The following is a 22,519-nucleotide window of genomic DNA, read 5'->3' on the forward strand; positions in this document are numbered from 1 at the left end:
ATCAAAGTGTATTAGGAGTGCAAGTTCGCCTCCTCTCAAATTGTTATTTTAGAGGTCATTTAATTAACCTGCTTTTCTTTTAATAGACCTCAGTAGATTGGGTATTTTACCCCTGTGTTTATGTCCGTTGAGGACAACTTGAAGGTGGAGTTTGGTGGGGCCTGGGAGAGGCTTAATTTTGAGAGCGAGTGGCTCTTTTGAAAATTCTGGGTTGTATGCCTCATGGAGGTTTTTCAGTGTAATTTGGAGCAAGGGCTCCTAGGTATGAATGGGGTTTTCTCCCCCTCTGTTAAAACTTGTGTTTGAGGTAAAACTGAGCTGATTGCCCAAGCATTGTGAAGTCAGGGCGCGAAGCCCAAATTCTGTAAATATTGTAACTAACCCCTTTTGAATTGCTACCTTGTACCTGCCATGCTTGTTATTTCTTTGTTTTCGAAAAGAAAATATAACCTTGTTAATTTTTAAATTAATTTTACATTGCACTATAATTTCGTAACTTGAAACCCATTCACACCCGCACCTTCTTTCACCTCTACCTACCACGGAAAAGTCCGTAACAATTATTATTATTATTATTATTATTATTATTATTATTATTATTATTATTATTCATACACTTCTCCACAGGAAATATGGGTAGTAATGGGGCATGGGATGCACCAAGTGCCTTACAATAATTAAAGTATTTACACATTATAATACAAACATTGATGCACAGGTATATACAAAACTGTAGATCACGGGATCTTCATTCTTGCGAGAGGAACGATCGCACAATGTTGCATGTTGACAGGAGGACAGAATGTTGCATAATTTTGTAGATGTTCGGTGGAAGACCCAGTTCTTGCAGACTTTTGTGAAGTGTGTGTGGAATGAGGCCATTGACTGACAGAATCACAGGGACTATCTGTACCAGTTTCATCTTCTAGATCCTCTTGAACTCTTCTGCAAGTTCTTTGTACTTGGAGATTTTTTCACGGTACTTCCTGTCAATGTTGGTGTCATTGGGAATAACGATGTCGATAATGAAAGTTGTCCCAGTTTTCTTGTCTACCAGTATGATATCTGGTCTGTTATGGTTGACTGTTTTGCCTGTCACTACAGCAGTGTCCCAATAAAGCTTAATCAACTCGTTCTCCAGGAGTGGTGTTGGATGGTACTTGTATTAAGGGATACGCTCCTGAATTATTATTATTATTATATATATAATTCGCTGGGGCCATCAAGGACCACGTTAAGTCTTGTTGCTTTTGACACTGAACTTGGCCTTCTTTAGAGCCCAAATTTCCCTCATTCTTTGGGAGTGGGCCTGCTTACGCTCCTCTGTCCAAGGGGCACCGTGTCTTCCCTTCGGTTGCTCGTCTCGGTTTAGCCCGTTCGTCAATATTTTCTTGCGGAAGAGATCTCTGTTAAGGGCGTCTTCAGCTGAGATATGTAGCATTTGCAGGTCTTCTTTGGTATTTCTAAACCAGGGAATTGTGGTTTTGGGGTTTGAATCAAAAGAGTGAAAGATTACTTAACTTTCTTCCGTCCATTCTTTTCAGATGACCGTAAAATCGTGCCCGTATTTTTCTGATTGTGTCAGTAATTTTCTCTATTTTGCTGTAGACTTCCTTGTTGGATCTCTTTTGATGGATTCCATTTCTGTACTTTGATCCCAAGATTCCTCTCACAATTTTGCGTTCTCTTTTCTCCAGTTCTTCAAGGAGTCCTTTGTTGGCATTTAGAGACAAGGTTTCGGCTGCATATATAACTACTGGCTTCAGAACTGTTTCATAGTGGCATATCTTGGTGTTCTGGGAAAGGCATTTTTTGTTGTAGATTGTGCGGGATGTTTGGTAGGCTATTTCCAGTTTGTGTACTCACTCCTGAAGTGCTTCTTTGTCCAGTCCACTTTTCATGATGATCTCACCCAGGTATTTGAATTTGTCTACTCGGGTGATGTCCCCGTATTTTGTATGGAGTTTTGGTGGAGCCTCTTTGATGTTAGTCATTACTTCTGTTTTCTCAAACGATATCTGCAAACCAGTTTGTTCGGCAATTTCCTTTAATATTTCAACTTGAGCTCTAGCGGTTTCTATGTCATTTGAGAGAACAGCAATATCATCGGCAAATGCTAAGCAGTCTGTTGCAATCCCCTTGGATTTGGTTCCTATTCTCAATGGACTGTAGTTGGTTTCCTGTAATCTCACCCGCCAGGTTCTGATGATCTTTTCAAGAACACAGTTGAAGAGTATCGGGGATAGCCCATCACCTTGTCGGACTCCTGTTTTGATGTCAAAGGAATGCGAGAGACATCCGTGGAACTTCACCTTGGATTTTGTATCGGTTAGGGTGGCTCTAATTAATGCCAGCAGTTTCAAATCAACTCCAAATTCATTTAAGATGTTTAGCAGGACTTCCCGGTCAATGGAGTCGTACGCTTTCTTAAAGTCCGCAAAGACAGACACATAATGCTTGGACCTTAGTGTACAATATCTGATGATCGTTTTGAGATTTTGAATCTGTTCAGCTGTTGAGCGACCTTTTCTGAACCCTCCTTAGTATTCACCTATTTGATGTTCGACTTGTGCTTCCAAACGCTCCAGGGTGGCAAGTGATAGAATTTCGTAAGTCACGACTACAAAGATATTCCTCTGTAGTTGTTGATGTTCTTCATGCTGCCTTTTTTGTGTAATGGATGGATCAAAGCTATTTTCCAATCTTCGGGTAGGGTCTCCTTGTTCCAAATTTCTTCTATTTGCTTTTGCAAGATATCAAGTGATTCTTCTGGGGCATATTTCCATAGTTCTGCTACTACTGAGTCTTCCCCCGGCGCTTTGTTATTTTTGAGACGGGCAATGTGGCGCTTGATTTCATCGCTGTTGGGTGGTCTGGAATCTGGGTATCTGAGTAAGGGTTCCTTGGTCTCAATGGCGCTTTGCGGTTTAGAGCAGTTAAGTAAATTCTTGAAGTAATCTGCCAGAATGCTGCAATTTTCTTCATTTGACGTCGCCAGTGTGCCGTCCTTTCGCTCAAAGCATAGAGATGGTGGTTTATAGCCAGTGAGTTTGTGTTTGAAGGCTCTGTAGTACTCTCTCCTTTCATTCTTCCTAAAGTTTTGTTCTATATTTTCAATGAGAGATTTTTCGTATTTACGTTTCTCAGCTCTGAACACCCTAGCTGCTTGGGCACGTTGGGTTTTGTAGGTTTCCCAATCATTTTCTGATTTCGTAGAGTAGTACTGTTTCCACGCATTGAGTCTTTCTTGGAGGACTGATTTGCAGGTACCATTCCACCAGGCATGCTTTTTGCTTCTCTTGATTTCTGCAACGTCTTTAGCGGCCTCAACAAGGAGACTTTTGGCGTTGTTAAAGTCACAGTCATTTGGTCTAGCCTTCTCCTGGAACTCCTTGACCCTTTGCCGAAGTTTATCATTGTCAAAGCGTGTGATCTGTTTGGTTGTCTTCCTTGTGTTTGCGGGAACTGGTTTGAATTTGATAAGAGACATATAATGATCTGAGGCCACATTGATGCCTTTCTTTACCTTGACATTCATAATCTCAGGGCTGTTTCTCCTGGAGATTGCAACATGATCAATTTGGAACTCTCCGAGAGCTTGGACGGGAGAACGCCAAGTCATTTGCTTTCTGGGTAGATGGCGAAAGTGGGTCGACATGACCTGCAGATTGTGATTTTCGCAAATGGACACCAGTCTTTTGCCGTTGGGATTGGTTCTTTTGTGAGCAGGGTAATTTCCAATAACTTTCTTGTACTTCTGTTCACGACCTGGTTGGGCATTGAAGTCACCCAAAAGAAGCTTGACATGGTGTTTGGGGATTTTGTTTAATTTTTCATCCAGTAGGTCCCAGAAATTATCAACTTCGTCTGGATCAGACTTGTTCTTATCGTTTGTAGGAGCATGTGCGTTAACTAGGGCGTAGGTTTTGTTCGCGCATTTAATTGTGAGTATAGAGAATCTGTCATTCACAGGTTCGAAATTTGCAACCGATTTAAGGATCTTGGTTCTAACAGCAAACGCGGTTCCAAGCATCACAGCTCCATTGAGGATTCCTCTTTGTGCTTTGCTCTTGAAAAATCGGTAGCCTTCGGATTCAAAAATCTCTCCATCTGTAGGGCCATTATGGATATCTGATTTTCGTGAAGAGCTTTGGTGAGGGTTTTCAGCTTGCCAGTTTGTGTAAGTGAATTTATGTTGAAAGTTGCTAGAAAGGTTTTAGATTTTGGCCTGAGTTTTTGACTCTTCGGGGTACACCGAGACGCTCCGACTCATCTCTTGCATGATGTCGAGTCTCCCCCAGAATCCGAACGAGACTCATGCGCCGTGGCGTTCACGACGAGGGATTTATCCGAAGATTTACCCCCCGGGGTATGTTTCTCGAAATGTTGTGCCATCATGCTTTTTGACTTGACTTTGCTTTGGACGGGTACCCATCCTTTTACAACTAGGGTTGTTAGCCCTAGAGGTTGCCTCAAGATGTTTTCTGGCTTCTGGTCATTTACCAGTCTTCGCCGTAACCCTGGCAAGGGACCAGTTTTTTTTCACGGTGGTATTTTATTTCCGTACTACCCTCTGACTCTGCTGGCGGCAGAGCCAGCGAGCTTCCCCAATTCTCATGGGACGTGCCCGATGGAGGTAACCGGTAAATCCCCACACGGGTATTATTATTATTATTATTATTATTATTATTATTGGTACATACCTCTCTTTCTAATATGGGTCTATGGTCTGAGAAGTTATATAAATCCATAAATCCAATCTTAAACAGTAGATACTCACTGCTGTAATTGTCAAGTCTACAAACAACTAGAAAATGCAAACAGGAAAAAATATCTCATGGTGACCTGTCATGACTGTGGATCATGACGTGCCCTTCCATCCTTTATTATGGAGCAAACGGGCTTAAGCAAGCTTCGAACCTGCGACCTCTAAGAGAGAAAGGTCTTGAGAATTGTATTTAAATTTAAGGAATGTGTGTCTTCATCATTAAGAAATAGTGCTTCAAGTGTTGGTATAGTGAGCAGATGTGCGGCAATTTTATCTGAGCATAATACAGCATTATTTAATGCATTAAATTCAGTACAATGCAAAGCTAGTGGAGACTGTGTTGTGTGCAATATGGTGAAAGACTGTGACAGCATCATGCTGTCGCCAAACCTGTGGGTAGGGCTGAGTTTGTCACGTAGACCTACTGTATGAGTAAAACTGCAGCATTATGACTTTGTGGAGACGTACTTGTAGACTTCTAGAACAATCCACACCCTTACACTGTGGGAGAATCATAAGGACCAATCATATCTCTATACAACAGTCACGTGTACAGATAAAGGTAGTTATTCTAGAGCAGAGGTGCTCACGCTGGGCATTTCATCCCACAGGTGCACAGCACTGTAAGCGGGCGGGCAGGCGGATGATGAGTGAATGCTATTCAGCCACAGTGACATTGTGGTTACATCACAGGCCGTTAAGGTTGGACGAAGTTCTCTCAGTCACTCTCGATTACTGCAGCGATATCAGAGTTTGAAATGGATGTAGAAAATAATCAACACTGTAAGAAATAAGTTATTTATGTTCACTGCAGTTTATGTATTTTGACCGGATCCAATAAAGAGTTAGGCCTACAACCTCAAATATTTTTGTACTGTACATAATGAATTACAATTTTTAGAATGCTTTACAAACATTTCTAATCTAATAAAGAGTTCAGGTGGATAAGCTGTGGCTTGTGGTTGCTTGGCATTAAATTATCTGATAAACTCACCAACAATCTCTAATTATGCTTACTAGGAGTAACATCAGTTAGGTTATTTATTTGAAGGTATACTGTATATCTGTTTGGTAGATACGTTTACATTGTTGTTATACTTTAATATTGGATAGTAAATATCTGCAACCTCACGCGCATTGAAACTCCTTTGCCATTTAGAGGCTAACTATTATCATCAGATGCCTGATTTTTAAATACTATTTTCAGAAATTTGGTGAACATGGAAAGTTACACAACACTACAACACTGTGCAAAATTAAGGAGTAAAGATGTTGAATTATGTAACTATATTACGTTTTGCAGTATGGATAAAAGGAATTTTACTTTTTAAATGGAAATGCTGTCATTCAAATCCAAGTATTTGTAAATCGTAGCTTGTAGGCTTACACCCTGTATCTTTGTAAATTGTAACACACAAATTATTATGATTAGGTTTTTTTTTTATGCATAAATTTTAGAAAATAAAACTGACTATTTTTATTGAAAACAGTATAAATCAAAATGGAATACCTTCAAAAGGTAGGTTTTTACACAATTATAGCACCTTAAAAAAAATACTATACCCCAATCAGTATTTTGCTGAGTATTGGAGGAGAGCTTTGTAGTCACAATTGAATATGACTGCTCCCTTCCATGCTAAGTGTGTTCGATCTCTTGCTTCACTGTGCTTGCTATGTAAGTTGCCCACATTTACGTCAGGTTAACCTCAAAGGGCGCCCAGCTGAGCACTTCTGTTCTCGAGGCATGATGGTAACTTCAAGAAGGAATAGTTACTGAAGTTCTGGGGTGCACCGGGGTAGAAGTTCCATATGAAGTGTTAAGTGTTAAGCATGGCACAGCAGTCCACACAGGAGAGTAGTTCCGTAAAAGTGACAGATTCAAGCACAGCAGAAAGTTCATACACAGAGAAGCTCCATAGGAAGGGACAGAGTAATGAACCATGCAGGAAAGCTGTTGGGAGTTGAGAAATAATGTACCACTCTAAGTCAACAGGGCTGCAGGCAGTTAACAATACCAGCTATTAGCAGTGGGTTTTTGAGTAAGCACTTCCAGGCAGAGACAGTCCATGAAGTAACTATATTCTTTAAGTTGGAGAACAACAGAGGTGCTGCAAGGACCAGTAGATAGATGCCCAAATAGTAAACAGGAGAAAGGTCTTAGTAATAAGTAAGTTTAGGCATACATACAAGGAGAGGTTCCCTTTTTTTTTTTTTTTTTTTTTTGCTAGTTGCTTTACATTGCACAGACACAGATAGGTCTTATGGCGACGATGGGACAGGAATGGCATAGGAATGGGAAGAAAGCGGCCGTGGCCTTAATTAAGGTACGGCCCCAGCATTTGCCTGGTATGAAAATGGGAAACCACGGAAAATCATCTTCAGGGCTGCCGACAATGAGGTTCGAACCCACTACCTCCCGGATACGAGCTCACAGCTGCGCGCTCCTGACTGCACGGCCAACTCGCCCGGTGGGGAAAGAGGTTCCAAGTTTGAGTCTGTGAGTCTACATAATTCTTTTGGGGAGTCAACTGGACAACAGACAGAGACCAGTGCCAGAAGAAAGAAGAGGGAAGAATCAAGGAAGAAATTATCCTCCAAGTAAAGTATTAATTGTATTTTATGGGCTTATGTTTAAAAAGTAGTACTTCAAGGCACTTTTAGAGGGACCTGGAAGAACTTTTTTAAATGTAGAAATTTTGGAGTAGGGAATTCCCTCAGATTCAGTATGGTTTAAAGAGTATAGTCAGTATCCATTATTCAGGAGATAGTAGGTTCGAACCCTACTGTTGGCAGCCCTGAAAATGGTTTTCCGTGGTTTCCCATTTTCACACCAGGCAAATGCTGGGGCTGTACTTTAATTAAGGCCACGGCCGCTTCCTTCCCACTCCTAGCCCTTTCCTGTCCCATCGTCGCCATAAGACCTATCTGTGTCGGTGCGACGTAAAGCAGCTAGCAAAAAAATAAAGTATAGTGAATATTGTACATAGTGGTTGTAAATATTGCTGAAGTTTGCTAATATAAGGTGATAATCTGGTGTCAGGTCAATCTGATTGTTCATAACATAACCTTGAATCAAACCCAAGTGCCCAGCCTGTCCAGTCCTTAGGATCATGACAGACCAACCTACTTGGAAGTAATATTCAAGGGATTTCACTACTGTAAAACTATCTACTACATAAATTACAAAGATTTAATGTGTGTGTGTATTAGACTAAACAATTAGCATCAAAGTTAAAAACAAGAAACAAAAAGACAATACCAATTGGTCCACATAAGCTCCCAGAAACAAAGATGGTGAAACTGTGGCCACATGTTCTGCGATTTCCAGGATTTCGTATACCATGTTATCGACTCCTCTACGTTTCCCTTCATGAATTCCAATCGACCTTTGAAAAAGAGGAACCATACGCCTTCAGGATACAACTGAAACAAGACAATAAGAACTACAAAATATTTTTCAACTTACACTAGCTGATCAAAAGTATCAGAACAACAACAACAACAACAACAACAACAACAACAACAACAACAACAACAACAACAACAACAACAACAACAACAACAACAACAACAACAACAACAACAACAACAACAACAACAACAACAACAACAACAACAACAACAACAACAACAACAACAACAACAACAACATCAACAATAAAAATTATGCATCATAACAGTCTAAAAGGAGGCATGGATGTTTCACTGTTCAGTGTGAATACGGAACAGCAACAAGGGTAGGTCACGTGAGCTTACTGACTTCCAACGTGGGGCAATCATTGGTTGTCACATAAGTAAGAAATCTGAAAGGGAGATTTCTGTCACAAAATTTAAAATTACTTACCAGTGACAATAATCACGTGTGGAATCAGTGCCATAACACCACTCAATACTAAAGTCAAAAGGCCAGGACCTAAGTTAAAAACTAAAAATTCAGTTTTCTCATCAATACTCCATGAAATGAGGAACACAATTTAAAATAAACAAGATTTAATAAATATACTTTGAAATAACAACAAGTAACATTGATTAAAGGATGATAAATATTAAAACTTCAATTTAACTTGTTTTTAATACAACTAATTCTTGAAAATTTATCAGAAAAGATAAATTTCTTGAAAGGAAATAATTATAATTTGAATGTTTAAAAGGGATTAAAGTTCAATTTAATTCCGGAACCCCAAAATTATAGGAATGATTGATGTGGTAAGTCGAGAAAAAATTTAGAGCGATATCATAGAGAAATCAAATCTCAATTCATTTCCAAACATTATGTACAGAAATAATTGCCAAATGAGATGACAAATCATAAGGAGATGAACAAGTATTAGTCAACCATAATTCAGGTTATAATGACAAAGTTAAGAAGGTTCAAGATCACACGTCCATGGCAATCAGTAAAAGTCATGATTCATAACCAACAAAAAACATCTTTTAAAAAAATCAAAAGGAGGTAAACAATACATCATCAAATAAATTACAGTATCAGGCAACAAATGTGAACAATAAACAAGGCATATAAAATACATTTAACTGGCAGTAGGTCAGATAATAATTTTGTGGTTTTGTTTACATCAATGTAAATGTTGCATAAGTACTGTCAAAATAAATCTGAAGATATATTATTAGGCCTAACCTCACACATGTCCGGCCCCGCGGTGTAGGGGGCAACGCGTCCGCCTGTCACTCGGCAGCCCCGGGTTCGATTCCCGACTGGGTCAAGGGTTTTTAATTGTAATGATTATTATCCCCTGGCCTGGGGACTGGGTGTTTGTGTCATCCTGAACATTCCTTGCCTCACATTCAACACACTACACTTCCGCAATTCCACTTACACGCGGGTTCCTATCATATGGTGAAAGTAGTGGCAAAAGATCTACAGAGGTCGACGCCACGAACAAATACCATGTTTTAAAAAAAAAAACACACATAGTAAAACTTTTCAAGAATTAGATGAAGGTTTACCCAATATTGGAAACCATAACAGTTTCAAATTTTACAAAAAATTAATGTTAACAGAAGAAAAATTTGGTCATAAAGGTTATAAATAGGTTGCAAAGGGCTCCAAATGAAGTTGGTGTGAAATGTTAATGCCGAGTAAAAGTATTGTTTTCATACTGATATAAATGTCAGAAGAAATGGATATACATTAATATTTCAACCTTAAAATTTACTACATAATTACAATTAATCTTCCAATTTGAGTTTCGGAATAAGTACATTCTTAATACAAGGTAATACAAGATACTCACATGATGAAAGCTCAAACTACAACTATAAGGGCATCAAAAAAATAATAACTGCCCAAGATTAAGGAAGAATTCAAATATAAAATTTTGATGCCTTCACGTCAATGTTAGTTTTTAATCCTTAGCCAGGACCATACTTCAAACCTCTGTACTTCCTCATTTTTAGAGATGAATTCATACAACCATCCCAAGTTGTTCCAGTTCTTTTTCACGACTACCAAGATAACACTTTTTTTTTACACAGCAATTATTTGACGTATTGTCGCAGTTATTATTATATGTGCCACCAAGTGGATAAATGTTTAGTTAAGTGTCACATCAACAGATAGCGCTAAAATGCATACTAATTTCACCCCCTCGTAACTTAAGGAAAGTATCATAAAAATAAGGTGTAAAAACACGGATTGGTACGAATTTCAAAATTATCCGAAATATTATACAGTTCTGTAGTAATGTCACAATTTCTAACCTTATGAATGTACACAAACTGACTGTCAGTGATGTAACTATAAAGTGGAAGTGTGAAGGTACAACCACAGTACAGCCTCAATCTGGTCAGCTACATTTTCCGACACCCAGGGACCAACGAACATTAAAGAGGATGGTATGAGAAAATAGTCGGTTGTCTGTAGAAATAATCACCAGGGAATTTCAAGGTGTTATCAAAGTACAGCCAGTCCCACGACTGTGCATCGGGGATTAAGAACCAAATATCCCTCCCTCTTAATAAAAAACGCGGCATGGTGTAAAGAGAGATGCCACTGGACAATGGAACAGTGGAAACAGGCAATTTGGAGCGACGAATCATGTTATAAATTGTGGCAATCTCATAGGAGGATGGGTATGGAGAATGCCCGGGGAACACTATCTACCTGAATGTTTAGTACCTAAAGTGAAGTTTGGAAGAGGTGGCGTTATGGGGTAGATATGTTTCTCATGTATGACGTATGACTCAGTTGACTGGCGTAATCTCAAGATAATCCTGCAGGAACTAGAACTGGATCAGAAGACCCATAAACTTATCCAGCAGACATTAAATAACACCAGATCATAAATGAAGTTCAGAGGAACGCTCTCAGAAAGTTTTGAAAACAAGACAGGGGTAAGACAAGGAGACAGCCTCTCCCCTCTCCTCTTTAACTGTGCACTGGAAAAGGTCATAAGATAGTGGCGAAATGAGTTAACTAGACAGTGGATACCATGTGGTATCTCTCTGGGACACAAGCGAAATGAGACTGAATGTTGATTGGCTGGCATTCACCGACAACCTGCGACGTCTATCTAATTCAATCAATAGAAACTTCAGTGAACCAATTCAACGTTCTCAGACAAGCACCGAAGGTAGGGCTACACATTTCACTTGAGAAAAAATAATACAGCACAAACATCAGTGTATCTCATTGTACATTGCATCTAGAGCAAGGAACGATCAAGAAAACCAACAGGTTTGAAACCCAATCTCTCCGAATCAACTCGATAGAACTGGCATACCAACTGATCAAGAACAGCTACAATAAAAAGTGTCTCTCGAGAAACACTAAAGTAAAGTCATCCACCCTGAAACCTTATATGTAAAAATCAAATCAAAATCTCTTTATTTGCAAATGAGGTGTCTACCTCGGTGACAAATGGTACACTAAAATACATTATTGTCAAGCACTAAATTTTAAATTAACAGGAGACGAAGAAAATTTTCCTAGAATACAATATTATACAATTTATGCTAATAATTTTTTCTATTAAACACACACATCATCCTTAATAAATTTATATTGTTTACAAAATTCTACTTATAATATCTTACAAACATAGTCAACTCATATACAGTACGGTATGTGAAATTACTACTAATAATACTATACAACTGGTATAAGATTAAAATTAACATTGAATTTATTTACATATTTATATTTTACCCATTTTGGAACCTAAGTAGCATAACGACCTGCTGCGTCTTAACCAGAGCCCCTTTTGCCACCACTTTTCAGAGTTCCTGAAGGGCCTTCACAGCTACCGTAGCGGTCCCAGGGCCCTCGAAGTCCCCACTGTACTTCACCCCTACAGGCAGTCCCCTACTTGGGCTGTCCAAACTCCTTAGACCAGGGGATGGAATTAATTTAATCACACACATTTATTATTTACAATATCCTGCACTGGTCGAATGCCCTCTAACATTTAATTTATTATCTCTGTTGTTGTTTATTCTCTTCTTGAATATCTGTACAGATTTTGGAAAAGGATCAAACACTACCCCTGGTAAACTGTTCCACTCCTTCACGCCCTTCCCAATGAAAGAAAATTTACCCCAATCGCTTCTGCTAAAATTCCTTCTAATTTTGTACTTGTGGTCAGTTCTACCAATATAATTATTTTCCAACCGAAGCCTCTCACGGATATCTCCCCATGCTGCTTCTCCTGTATAGGCTCTATATAATCCTGTAAGTCTAGTTTTCTCCCTTCTCTTACTTAAAGTTTCCCACCCAAGTTCCTTTAACATTTCTGATACACTACTCTTTCTCCTGAAATCCCCTGTTACAAACCTTGCTGCTTTCCTCTGCACACCATCTAGTTCTTTTATTAGGTATTCTTGGTGAGGATCCCAAACACTGTTTGCATATTCCAATAATGGACGAACCATACTTAAGTAACTTTTTTCTTTTAATTCTTTGTTGCATCCTTTAAGTAGCCTCATTATGACATGTAACGATCTGTATGCTTTCCCAACAATGTCATCAACATGACCCTTCCCAGACTCTGCCCTTTAACAGGACTACATCACTGTAAATTAAGAAAGAAATCAATACTTTCTGAATGCCTGCGTACTGCCTAGCATGGAAAATCAGTTCAGTGATGACCATTGTTTATACCAACATGATAACGCTCCGAGTCATAAAGAGGGTTCTGTAAGCCAATGGTTTAAGGATAATAATATTCTGCAAATGGACTGGCCCACCCATAGTCCTGATCAAAACCCAACAGAACACCTGTGGGATGAGATGGAAGGGCAACTTTGCTCCAGACCCCACCGTCCAACATCAACACGTTCTTTGACTATGGCTCTTTGGGAAGAATGGGATGCTATTCGCGTGGAAATGTTCCGACACCTGATGGAAAGTATCCCCAACAGAGCCAGGGCTGTGATCAAGGCAAAAGGCGGACCAACATCATATTAATGGCAAATAATTGAGAATATGTTACCAGCAAACTCTGTCTTCAATTTGAAGTATGTTTCCAGATACTTTTGATCAGATAGTGTATTTCCTTTTATTTTAGTCATATACAGAGTGGAAGGTAAGTGATGTACCAAATTAACGAAACCAATATATATTGGGGAGAGTATTATAGTGTCTCAAGTTTTAGGCCTGTAGAAATCACCGTTCTCAAGGAAAGTTGTGTTTTGGGAATTGCAAGAATTGCAAAGCAGCAACTGGTGGTAGCTACTAATGACACTTCTGGGGTACATGCAAAAGTGTTTAAACTGGTGCGGCATGCTGCTGTATCTTCAAGATCAAGCATCCACTGTCAGTATTATAACAACATAGATATCTTCTTTCCAGCGGAACTACTAGCATTAATCTACTGACAGAGTTTTGTGACAGAAAAGTGCATAATTTCATGCCTTAAACTTAACAAATGTAATGAACGTTCGGTAATTATTCAACAATATGACATTAAGCATAACTTGAACTATTCTAATGATAATTCCTGCCCTTTATTTTTACCCTGAAGGTGAAAATGGGAAACCACAGAATACTATCTTCAAGATGGCCGGGAATGGGATTCAAACCACTCACCATCCGATTGCAGCAAACTTGTTGTTTATAAGTTTCATTTCCGTATTGATAGATATTACTTTACAAAAAACAATATATATATGAGTCTCCACCTTATCAATACAAATTTATTTTACATTAAGCAGGTAAATATAGTCAAGACTAGTTTCGACCCCTAGGGGGTCATCCTCAGTTGACATGCATTAAAAATGTATTATTTACAAAAACATCACATGTAGTGGTAAAAGCTTAAATTAATTTGAACTGATCATTAATGTTGGTATGTCTGGTACATTTGGGCTATTGTATGTGTCAATTTTGAGTTTTTAGCACACAATGTGAAGGTAGTTGATTGACTAGTGTGCATCATCCATGAAGACACATATTATTTTTATGCTACTACCATCCAATTTTTTTTTTTTTTTTTTTGGGTTATACAATGTGGAATATACATACATTTGTGCAAATCAACAGTGGCAAGTTTAACAATATACATTTAAAATTGGTTCATAAATTACACAAATTGGCTATTGATTAGTCATATGAAAATGTAGGACATTGGTTTGAACACTTTTGACTGAAATATCAATGTAACACCTTACTGGCATATATCTTAAATGCTAAAATCAGTTTATAAAGCCTGTTACTCTTGATTGAGTCTTGGAATAGGGTTAAATTTTTTTTTTTTTTTTAAATAAAAACTATTTGCTTAGTATAGGCATTAAATAATGCTGTTAAAATGGACATATAGCTAAAACAGTGGTATATGTATGCCATATATGCCTGGTTAAAAACACATTACATTAATGTTATTGATATGTGGTGCTACATGTACATTGTTTTGGAATAAATGGGGTTGACGAATTTTTCACAACAGTCTTAGATATAGTGTTCCGATAAAATGGGTCCGTAAAAATATTTTTATATGTAAAAAACGGTTAGGTAAGTATTTGAATAATCCGCTGCAGATCAGGTAATACTTAGTTATATATCTGGAGATATTTTAGGCAGCTGCTAATGTTGGAGTTATTAGAAATCTTGAATATATTAATGGAGCATGTTTTTCCATCCGTATGTCGTGATGTTTTAAGTTGGTGACATTTGTCAGAACGTGTTGAAATTATGCGTCTTGATGCACGTTGATTTTATCATGGAAGCGTATATGTTGTAAAAACAAGGTACAGTATCTGGAAATAGAAATAATAAGTGTGATAATGGTGTGGTATGAAAGTGTAATAGTAAATCGTATGTCGTTTTACTTACGTAAGGTGTTGGAACCGTGCATTCTTTGTAGCTGCCTGTTGAGATCTGATACGTGTTGCTCTGAGATTGTAGTTAGCGGCGGTAGAGGGGAGGTTTGGGGGGATGGGTGGAGTGTTAGTAATGGGAGTGGGGTTGGAGGGGAGGAAGTCTTGGGGCGGTTGATTTGAACGTATAGATTTTTGTTTACTTATTCTTTTGATGTAGAAATCTTTTAATAAGGGAATTAGTGCATGAAAAAGAATATTGTTTCTGTCTATACTTTCATTTAAGTTGGAGTTCGGATTGACGTATTTGTCTAAATTTATGTAAAATTCTTCTATTATGCTGAGCAAGGGACTTTTTGGATTCATATTGAGGATTTGCATGTCGTTCTTAATGTCCGTGAAATTATGTTTTTGATCGTCAATGTGCTGACCCATAGCTGAGAAATGTCTGTGTTTGACGGCGTTGACATGTTCATTATATCGTATTAAAAAACTTCTACCAGTGAGCCCTACATAGCTGGCTCGGCAGTCGTTGCATTTGAGGCGATAGACTCCTGAGTGATTGTATTTATTTATGTTATTAACTGATTTGGAATTGTATAGTATGTTGGTGTTATTGCGTGCAGTTTTGTATGCTATTTTTAGGCCTTGTTTTTTGAAGATATTTGTTATGGGATGTATATGGTTATTGTTGTAAGTAAACAGTGCATATTCTTTTTTATTTTTGGTGATTCTGGTTAGCTTGGTTTTAGGTTGGTTTTTGACTTTGTTGATGATCCGGTTTATCATTTCTCTTTTGTATCCGTTTTGTTTTGCTATTTCGTGGATTGTGTTTAGTTCTTTATTTAGATTTTCCTTTGAAAGTGGAATGTTGTATGCTCTGTGAATCATACTATAGTATGCAGCTCTCTTATGAGCATGTGGGTGGGTGGAGTCTATCTTTATTGTATTTGATGTGTGGGTAGGTTTTCTAAATATGTTGTATGTTAGGTGGTTGTTATGTCTAGTTATGGATATATCTAAATAGTTTATGGTGTTGTTATATTCAGTGTCCATGGTAAATTTAATATGGGGATCTATTCTATTTAGTTGTTCTAAGATTATGTTTTCATTAGTATGTCTATTGTCCATGATTATAAATGCATCATCGACAAACCTGCACCAATAGATGATATTTTCTATTTTTTTAATTTCTTGGTGTTCTAAGTAATCCATATATATATCAGCTATTATGCCTGATATTGGTGATCCCATGGGTAATAGTGTCATGGAACTTGAAATAATTGTTATTGATAGCGAATTGTAAAAGTTTTATAAATTCATCTATTTCCAATTTGCTTAGCTTACTGTGGTTATAAAGATTGGATTCTATGATAGTGATAGTTTTTTGTGTGGGTATATTAGGATACATGTTTGTTATATCATATGTTGCTAGCTTGTAGAAGTGTTCTATTCTTATATTCTTAGTAATATTGCAAAAATCTATTGAGTTTTTTATGGTTTTATTTGCTTGAAAGACATAATGTTTTTTGAGGAATTTTTGTATGTATTTGGATAATTTATAAATAGGGCTTGGCCTGTAGTTTATTATGGGTCTCATAGGAATGTTGTCTTTATGGATTTTAGGGTAAGCTTTAGCTGTAGGTATCCCTGGATTCATGGTGATTAATTTTGTAGTTTCCTGTTCGTTCAAGAGAAAATTGATGTTTTTTAGGAGAGTTTTTAAGTTTTTTTGGATGCTGTTAGTAGGATCTTTAGTCTTAATTTGAAAAGTTTCATCTTGAAAGCAGGTTTTTGTTTTTGTTATATATTCCTCTTTATCCATAATGACTGTAGTGTTTCCTTTATCTGCCTTTGTTACTATTAGGTTATTTTGCTGGATTTTATTTTTGAGTACCTTAATTTGTGTTTGGTTTGTGATATCTTGATTCTGAGGTTTTTGAGTGATCTTATCAATATATTGTGGTAGTGTTTTTTTAATTTCATATCTAATTTCATTTTGTTTTTCTTGGGGTATTTTGTTTAGAGCATCTTCTGTTTCAGTAATAATAGTGGCAATATTTTCAAAAACTGAATTGTTTTTCCAGTTATGTTTTGGTCCCTTGCTCAGTATAGTTGTTTCTTTTTCATTGAATATTGTGTTAGTTAGGTTTTGGAGTGGGGGATGGAAAATATTTTGGTTGTTGTCAGTAGAAACAGTAGTACGTTGTCTATACTGTGTATGATTGGTTTGGTTTAGTGATGCCTTAAGTGCGTTGAGTTTCTTGTTCAGGGTATTCTGCTTCTGTATGGCTATATTTTCTATCTTTTCGTTGGTTATTTGTTGGAAGTTGTTCCAGTATGTGTGTGGTAGTTCATGTGAGGCTTTGAGGTGTGCTTCATACATTTGTATGTTGAGGTGTTGTTTCTTTCTATACATGAATTTAATTTCTTCCTTAAGCCATATTCGGTTTGTTTTGTTTTGTGTATTTTGGGTTTGATAGGTGCTTCTATGTTTATTATTATATTTCCTAAGAAATTTAGGAGTTAGATTATTTTGTAGACATTGTTTTAAGAAAGTGATGTTTTTGACAATATTTGTGATCTTAATTTTCAGATTTTGGTATCTGTGTGCCATTTTTCTTGCCTGGTTGGCTTTTCTACTGTTGTTTATAAGTTTCATTTACGTATTGATAGATATTACTTTACAAAAAACAATATATATATGAGTCTCCACCTTATCAATACAAATTTATTTTACATTAAGCAGGTAAATATAGTCAAGACTAGTTTCGACCCCTAGGGGGTCATCCTCAGTTGACATGCATTAAAAATGTATTATTTACAAAAACATCACATGTAGTGGTAAAAGCTTAAATTAATTTGAACTGATCATTAATGTTGGTATGTCTGGTACATTTGGGCTATTGTATGTGTCAATTTTGAGTTTTTAGCACACAATGTGAAGGTAGTTGATTGACTAGTGTGCATCATCCATGAAGACACATATTATTTTTATGCTACTACCATCCAATTTTTTTTTTTTTTTTTTGGGTTATACAATGTGGAATATACATACATTTGTGCAAATCAACAGTGGCAAGTTTAACAATATACATTTAAAATTGGTTCATAAATTACACAAATTGGCTATTGATTAGTCATATGAAAATGTAGGACATGATAAAATCAACGTGCATCAAGACGCATAATTTCAACACGTTCTGACAAATGTCACCAACTTAAAACATCACGACATACGGATGGAAAAACATGCTCCATTAATATATTCAAGATTTCTAATAACTCCAACATTAGCAGCTGCCTAAAATATCTCCAGATATATAACTAAGTATTACCTGATCTGCAGCGGATTATTCAAATACTTACCTAACCGTTTTTTACATATAAAAATATTTTTACGGACCCATTTTATCGGAACACTATATCTAAGACTGTTGTGAAAAATTCGTCAACCCCATTTATTCCAAAACAATGTACATGTAGCACCACATATCAATAACATTAATGTAATGTGTTTTTAACCAGGCATATATGGCATACATATACCACTGTTTTAGCTATATGTCCATTTTAACAGCATTATTTAATGCCTATACTAAGCAAATAGTTTTTATTTAAAAAAAAAAAAAAATTTTAACCCTATTCCAAGACTCAATCAAGAGTAACAGGCTTTATAAACTGATTTTAGCATTTAAGATATATGCCAGTAAGGTGTTACATTGATATTTCAGTCAAAAGTGTTCAAACCAATGTCCTACATTTTCATATGACTAATCAATAGCCAATTTGTGTAATTTATGAACCAATTTTAAATGTATATTGTTAAACTTGCCACTGTTGATTTGCACAAATGTATGTATATTCCACATTGTATAACCCAAAAAAAAAAAAAAAAAAAAATTGGATGGTAGTAGCATAAAAATAATATGTGTCTTCATGGATGATGCACACTAGTCAATCAACTACCTTCACATTGTGTGCTAAAAACTCAAAATTGACACATACAATAGCCCAAATGTACCAGACATACCAACATTAATGATCAGTTCAAATTAATTTAAGCTTTTACCACTACATGTGATGTTTTTGTAAATAATACATTTTTAATGCATGTCAACTGAGGATGACCCCCTAGGGGTCGAAACTAGTCTTGACTATATTTACCTGCTTAATGTAAAATAAATTTGTATTGATAAGGTGGAGACTCATATATATATTGTTTTTTGTAAAGTAATATCTATCAATACGGAAATGAAACTTATAAACAACAGTAGAAAAGCCAACCAGGCAAGAAAAATGGCACACAGATACCAAAATCTGAAAATTAAGATCACAAATATTGTCAAAAACATCACTTTCTTAAAACAATGTCTACAAAATAATCTAACTCCTAAATTTCTTAGGAAATATAATAATAAACATAGAAGCACCTATCAAACCCAAAATACACAAAACAAAACAAACCGAATATGGCTTAAGGAAGAAATTAAATTCATGTATAGAAAGAAACAACACCTCAACATACAAATGTATGAAGCACACCTCAAAGCCTCACATGAACTACCACACACATACTGGAACAACTTCCAACAAATAACCAACGAAAAGATAGAAAATATAGCCATACAGAAGCAGAATACCCTGAACAAGAAACTCAACGCACTTAAGGCATCACTAAACCAAACCAATCATACACAGTATAGACAACGTACTACTGTTTCTACTGACAACAACCAACATATTTTCCATCCCCCACTCCAAAACCTAACTAACACAATATTCAATGAAAAAGAAACAACTATACTGAGCAAGGGACCAAAACATAACTGGAAAAACAATTCAGTTTTTGAAAATATTGCCACTATTATTACTGAAACAGAAGATGCTCTAAACAAAATACCCCAAGAAAAACAAAATGAAATTAGATATGAAATTAAAAAAACACTACCACAATATATTGATAAGATCACTCAAAAACCTCAGAATCAAGATATCACAAACCAAACACAAATTAAGGTACTCAAAAATAAAATCCAGCAAAATAACCTAATAGTAACAAAGGCAGATAAAGGAAACACTACAGTCATTATGGATAAAGAGGAATATATAACAAAAACAAAAACCTGCTTTCAAGATGAAACTTTTCAAATTAAGACTAAAGATCCTACTAACAGCATCCAAAAAAACTTAAAAACTCTCCTAAAAAACATCAATTTTCTCTTGAACGAACAGGAAACTACAAAATTAATCACCATGAATCCAGGGATACCTACAGCTAAAGCTTACCCTAAAATCCATAAAGACAACATTCCTATGAGACCCATAATAAACTACAGGCCAAGCCCTATTTATAAATTATCCAAATACATACAAAAATTCCTCAAAAAACATTATGGCTTTCAAGCAAATAAAACCATAAAAAACTCAATAGATTTTTGCAATATTACTAAGAATATAAGAATAGAACACTTCTACAAGCTAGCAACATATGATATAACAAACATGTATCCTAATATACCCACACAAAAAACTATCACTATCATAGAATCCAATCCTTATAACCACAGTAAGCTAAGCAAATTGGAAATAGATGAATTTATAAAACTTTTACAATTCGCTATCAATAACAATTATTTCAAGTTCCATGACACTATCTATTAACAGAAAGGATTACCCATGGGATCACCAATATCAGGCATAATAGCTGATATATATATGGATTACTTAGAACACCAAGAAATTAAAAAAATAGAAAATATCATCTATTGGTGCAGGTTTGTCGATGATGCATTTATAATCATGGACAATAGACATACTAATGAAAACATAATCTTAGAACAACTAAATAGAATAGATCCCCATATTAAATTTACCATGGACACTGAATATAACAACACCATAAACTATTTAGATATATCCATAACTAGACATAACAACCACCTAACATACAACATATATAGAAAACCTACCCACACATCAAATACAATAAAGATAGACTCCACCCACCCACATGCTCATAAGAGAGCTGCATACTATAGTATGATTCACAGAGCATACAACATTCCACTTTCAAAGGAAAATCTAAATGAAGAACTAAACACAATCCACGAAATAGCAAAACAAAACGGATACAAAAGAGAAATGATAAACCGGATCATCAACAAAGTCAAAAACCAACCTAAAACCAAGCTAACCAGAATCACCAAAAATAAAAAAGAATATGCACTGTTTACTTACAACAATAACCATATACATCCCATAACAAATATCTTCAAAAAACAAGGCCTAAAAATAGCATACAAAACTGCACGCAATAACACCAACATACTATACAATTCCAAATCAGTTAATAACATAAATAAATACAATCACTCAGGAGTCTATCGCCTCAAATGCAACGACTGCCGAGCCAGCTATGTAGGGCTCACTGGTAGAAGTTTTTTAATACGATATAATGAACATGTCAACGCCGTCAAACACAGACTTTTCTCAGCTATGGGTCAGCACATTGACGATCAAAAACATAATTTCACGGACATTAAGAACGACATGCAAATCCTCAATATGAATCCAAAAAGTCCCTTGCTCAGCATAATAGAAGAATTTTACATAAATTTAGACAAATACGTCAATCCGAACTCCAACTTAAATGAAAGTATAGACAGAAACAATATTCTTTTTCATGCACTAATTCCCTTATTAAAAGATTTCTACATCAAAAGAATAAGTAAACAAAAATCTATACGTTCAAATCAAACGCCCCAAGACTTCCTCCCCTCCAACCCCACTCCCATTACTAACACTCCACCCACCCCCCCAAACCTCCCCTCTACCGCCGCTAACTACAATCTCAGAGCAACACGTATCAGATCTCAACAGGCAGCTACAAAGAATGCACGGTTCCAACACCTTACGTAAGTAAAACGACATACGATTTACTATTACACTTTCATACCACACCATTATCACACTTATTATTTCTATTTCCAGATACTGTACCTTGTTTTTACAACATATACGCTTCCATGATAAAATCAACGTGCATCAAGACGCATAATTTCAACACGTTCTGACAAATGTCACCAACTTAAAACATCACGACATACGGATGGAAAAACATGCTTCATTAATATATTCAAGATTTCTAATAACTCCAACATTAGCAGCTGCCTAAAATATCTCCAGATATATAACTAAGTATTACCTGATCTGCAGCGGATTATTCAAATACTTACCTAACCGTTTTTTACATATAAAAATATTTTTACGGACCCATTTTATCGGAACACTATATCTAAGACTGTTGTGAAAAATTCGTCAACCCCATTTATTCCAAAACAATGTACATGTAGCACCACATATCAATAACATTAATGTAATGTGTTTTTAACCAGGCATATATGGCATACATATACCACTGTTTTAGCTATATGTCCATTTTAACAGCATTATTTAATGCCTATACTAAGCAAATAGTTT

General features: G+C 36.3%; 1 protein-coding gene across 4 annotated transcripts in view; it reads right to left on the bottom strand.

The window, feature by feature from the left end:
- LOC136862909 (tetratricopeptide repeat protein 39B) overlaps window positions 1-22,519 on the bottom strand; it is a 545,055-nt gene that overhangs the window by 140,801 nt on the left and 381,735 nt on the right. For all 4 annotated transcript variants that reach the window (XM_068226207.1, XM_068226205.1, XM_068226206.1 and 1 more), the window contains one exon: window positions 8,028-8,191. In XM_068226207.1, coding sequence (XP_068082308.1) covers window positions 8,028-8,191 — 164 coding nt within the window. The remainder of the gene's footprint in view (window positions 1-8,027; window positions 8,192-22,519) is intronic.

The sequence above is a fragment of the Anabrus simplex genome, chromosome 2 (genome assembly GCF_040414725.1).
Source record: "Anabrus simplex isolate iqAnaSimp1 chromosome 2, ASM4041472v1, whole genome shotgun sequence".
Classification (NCBI taxonomy): Eukaryota; Metazoa; Arthropoda; class Insecta; order Orthoptera; family Tettigoniidae; genus Anabrus; species Anabrus simplex.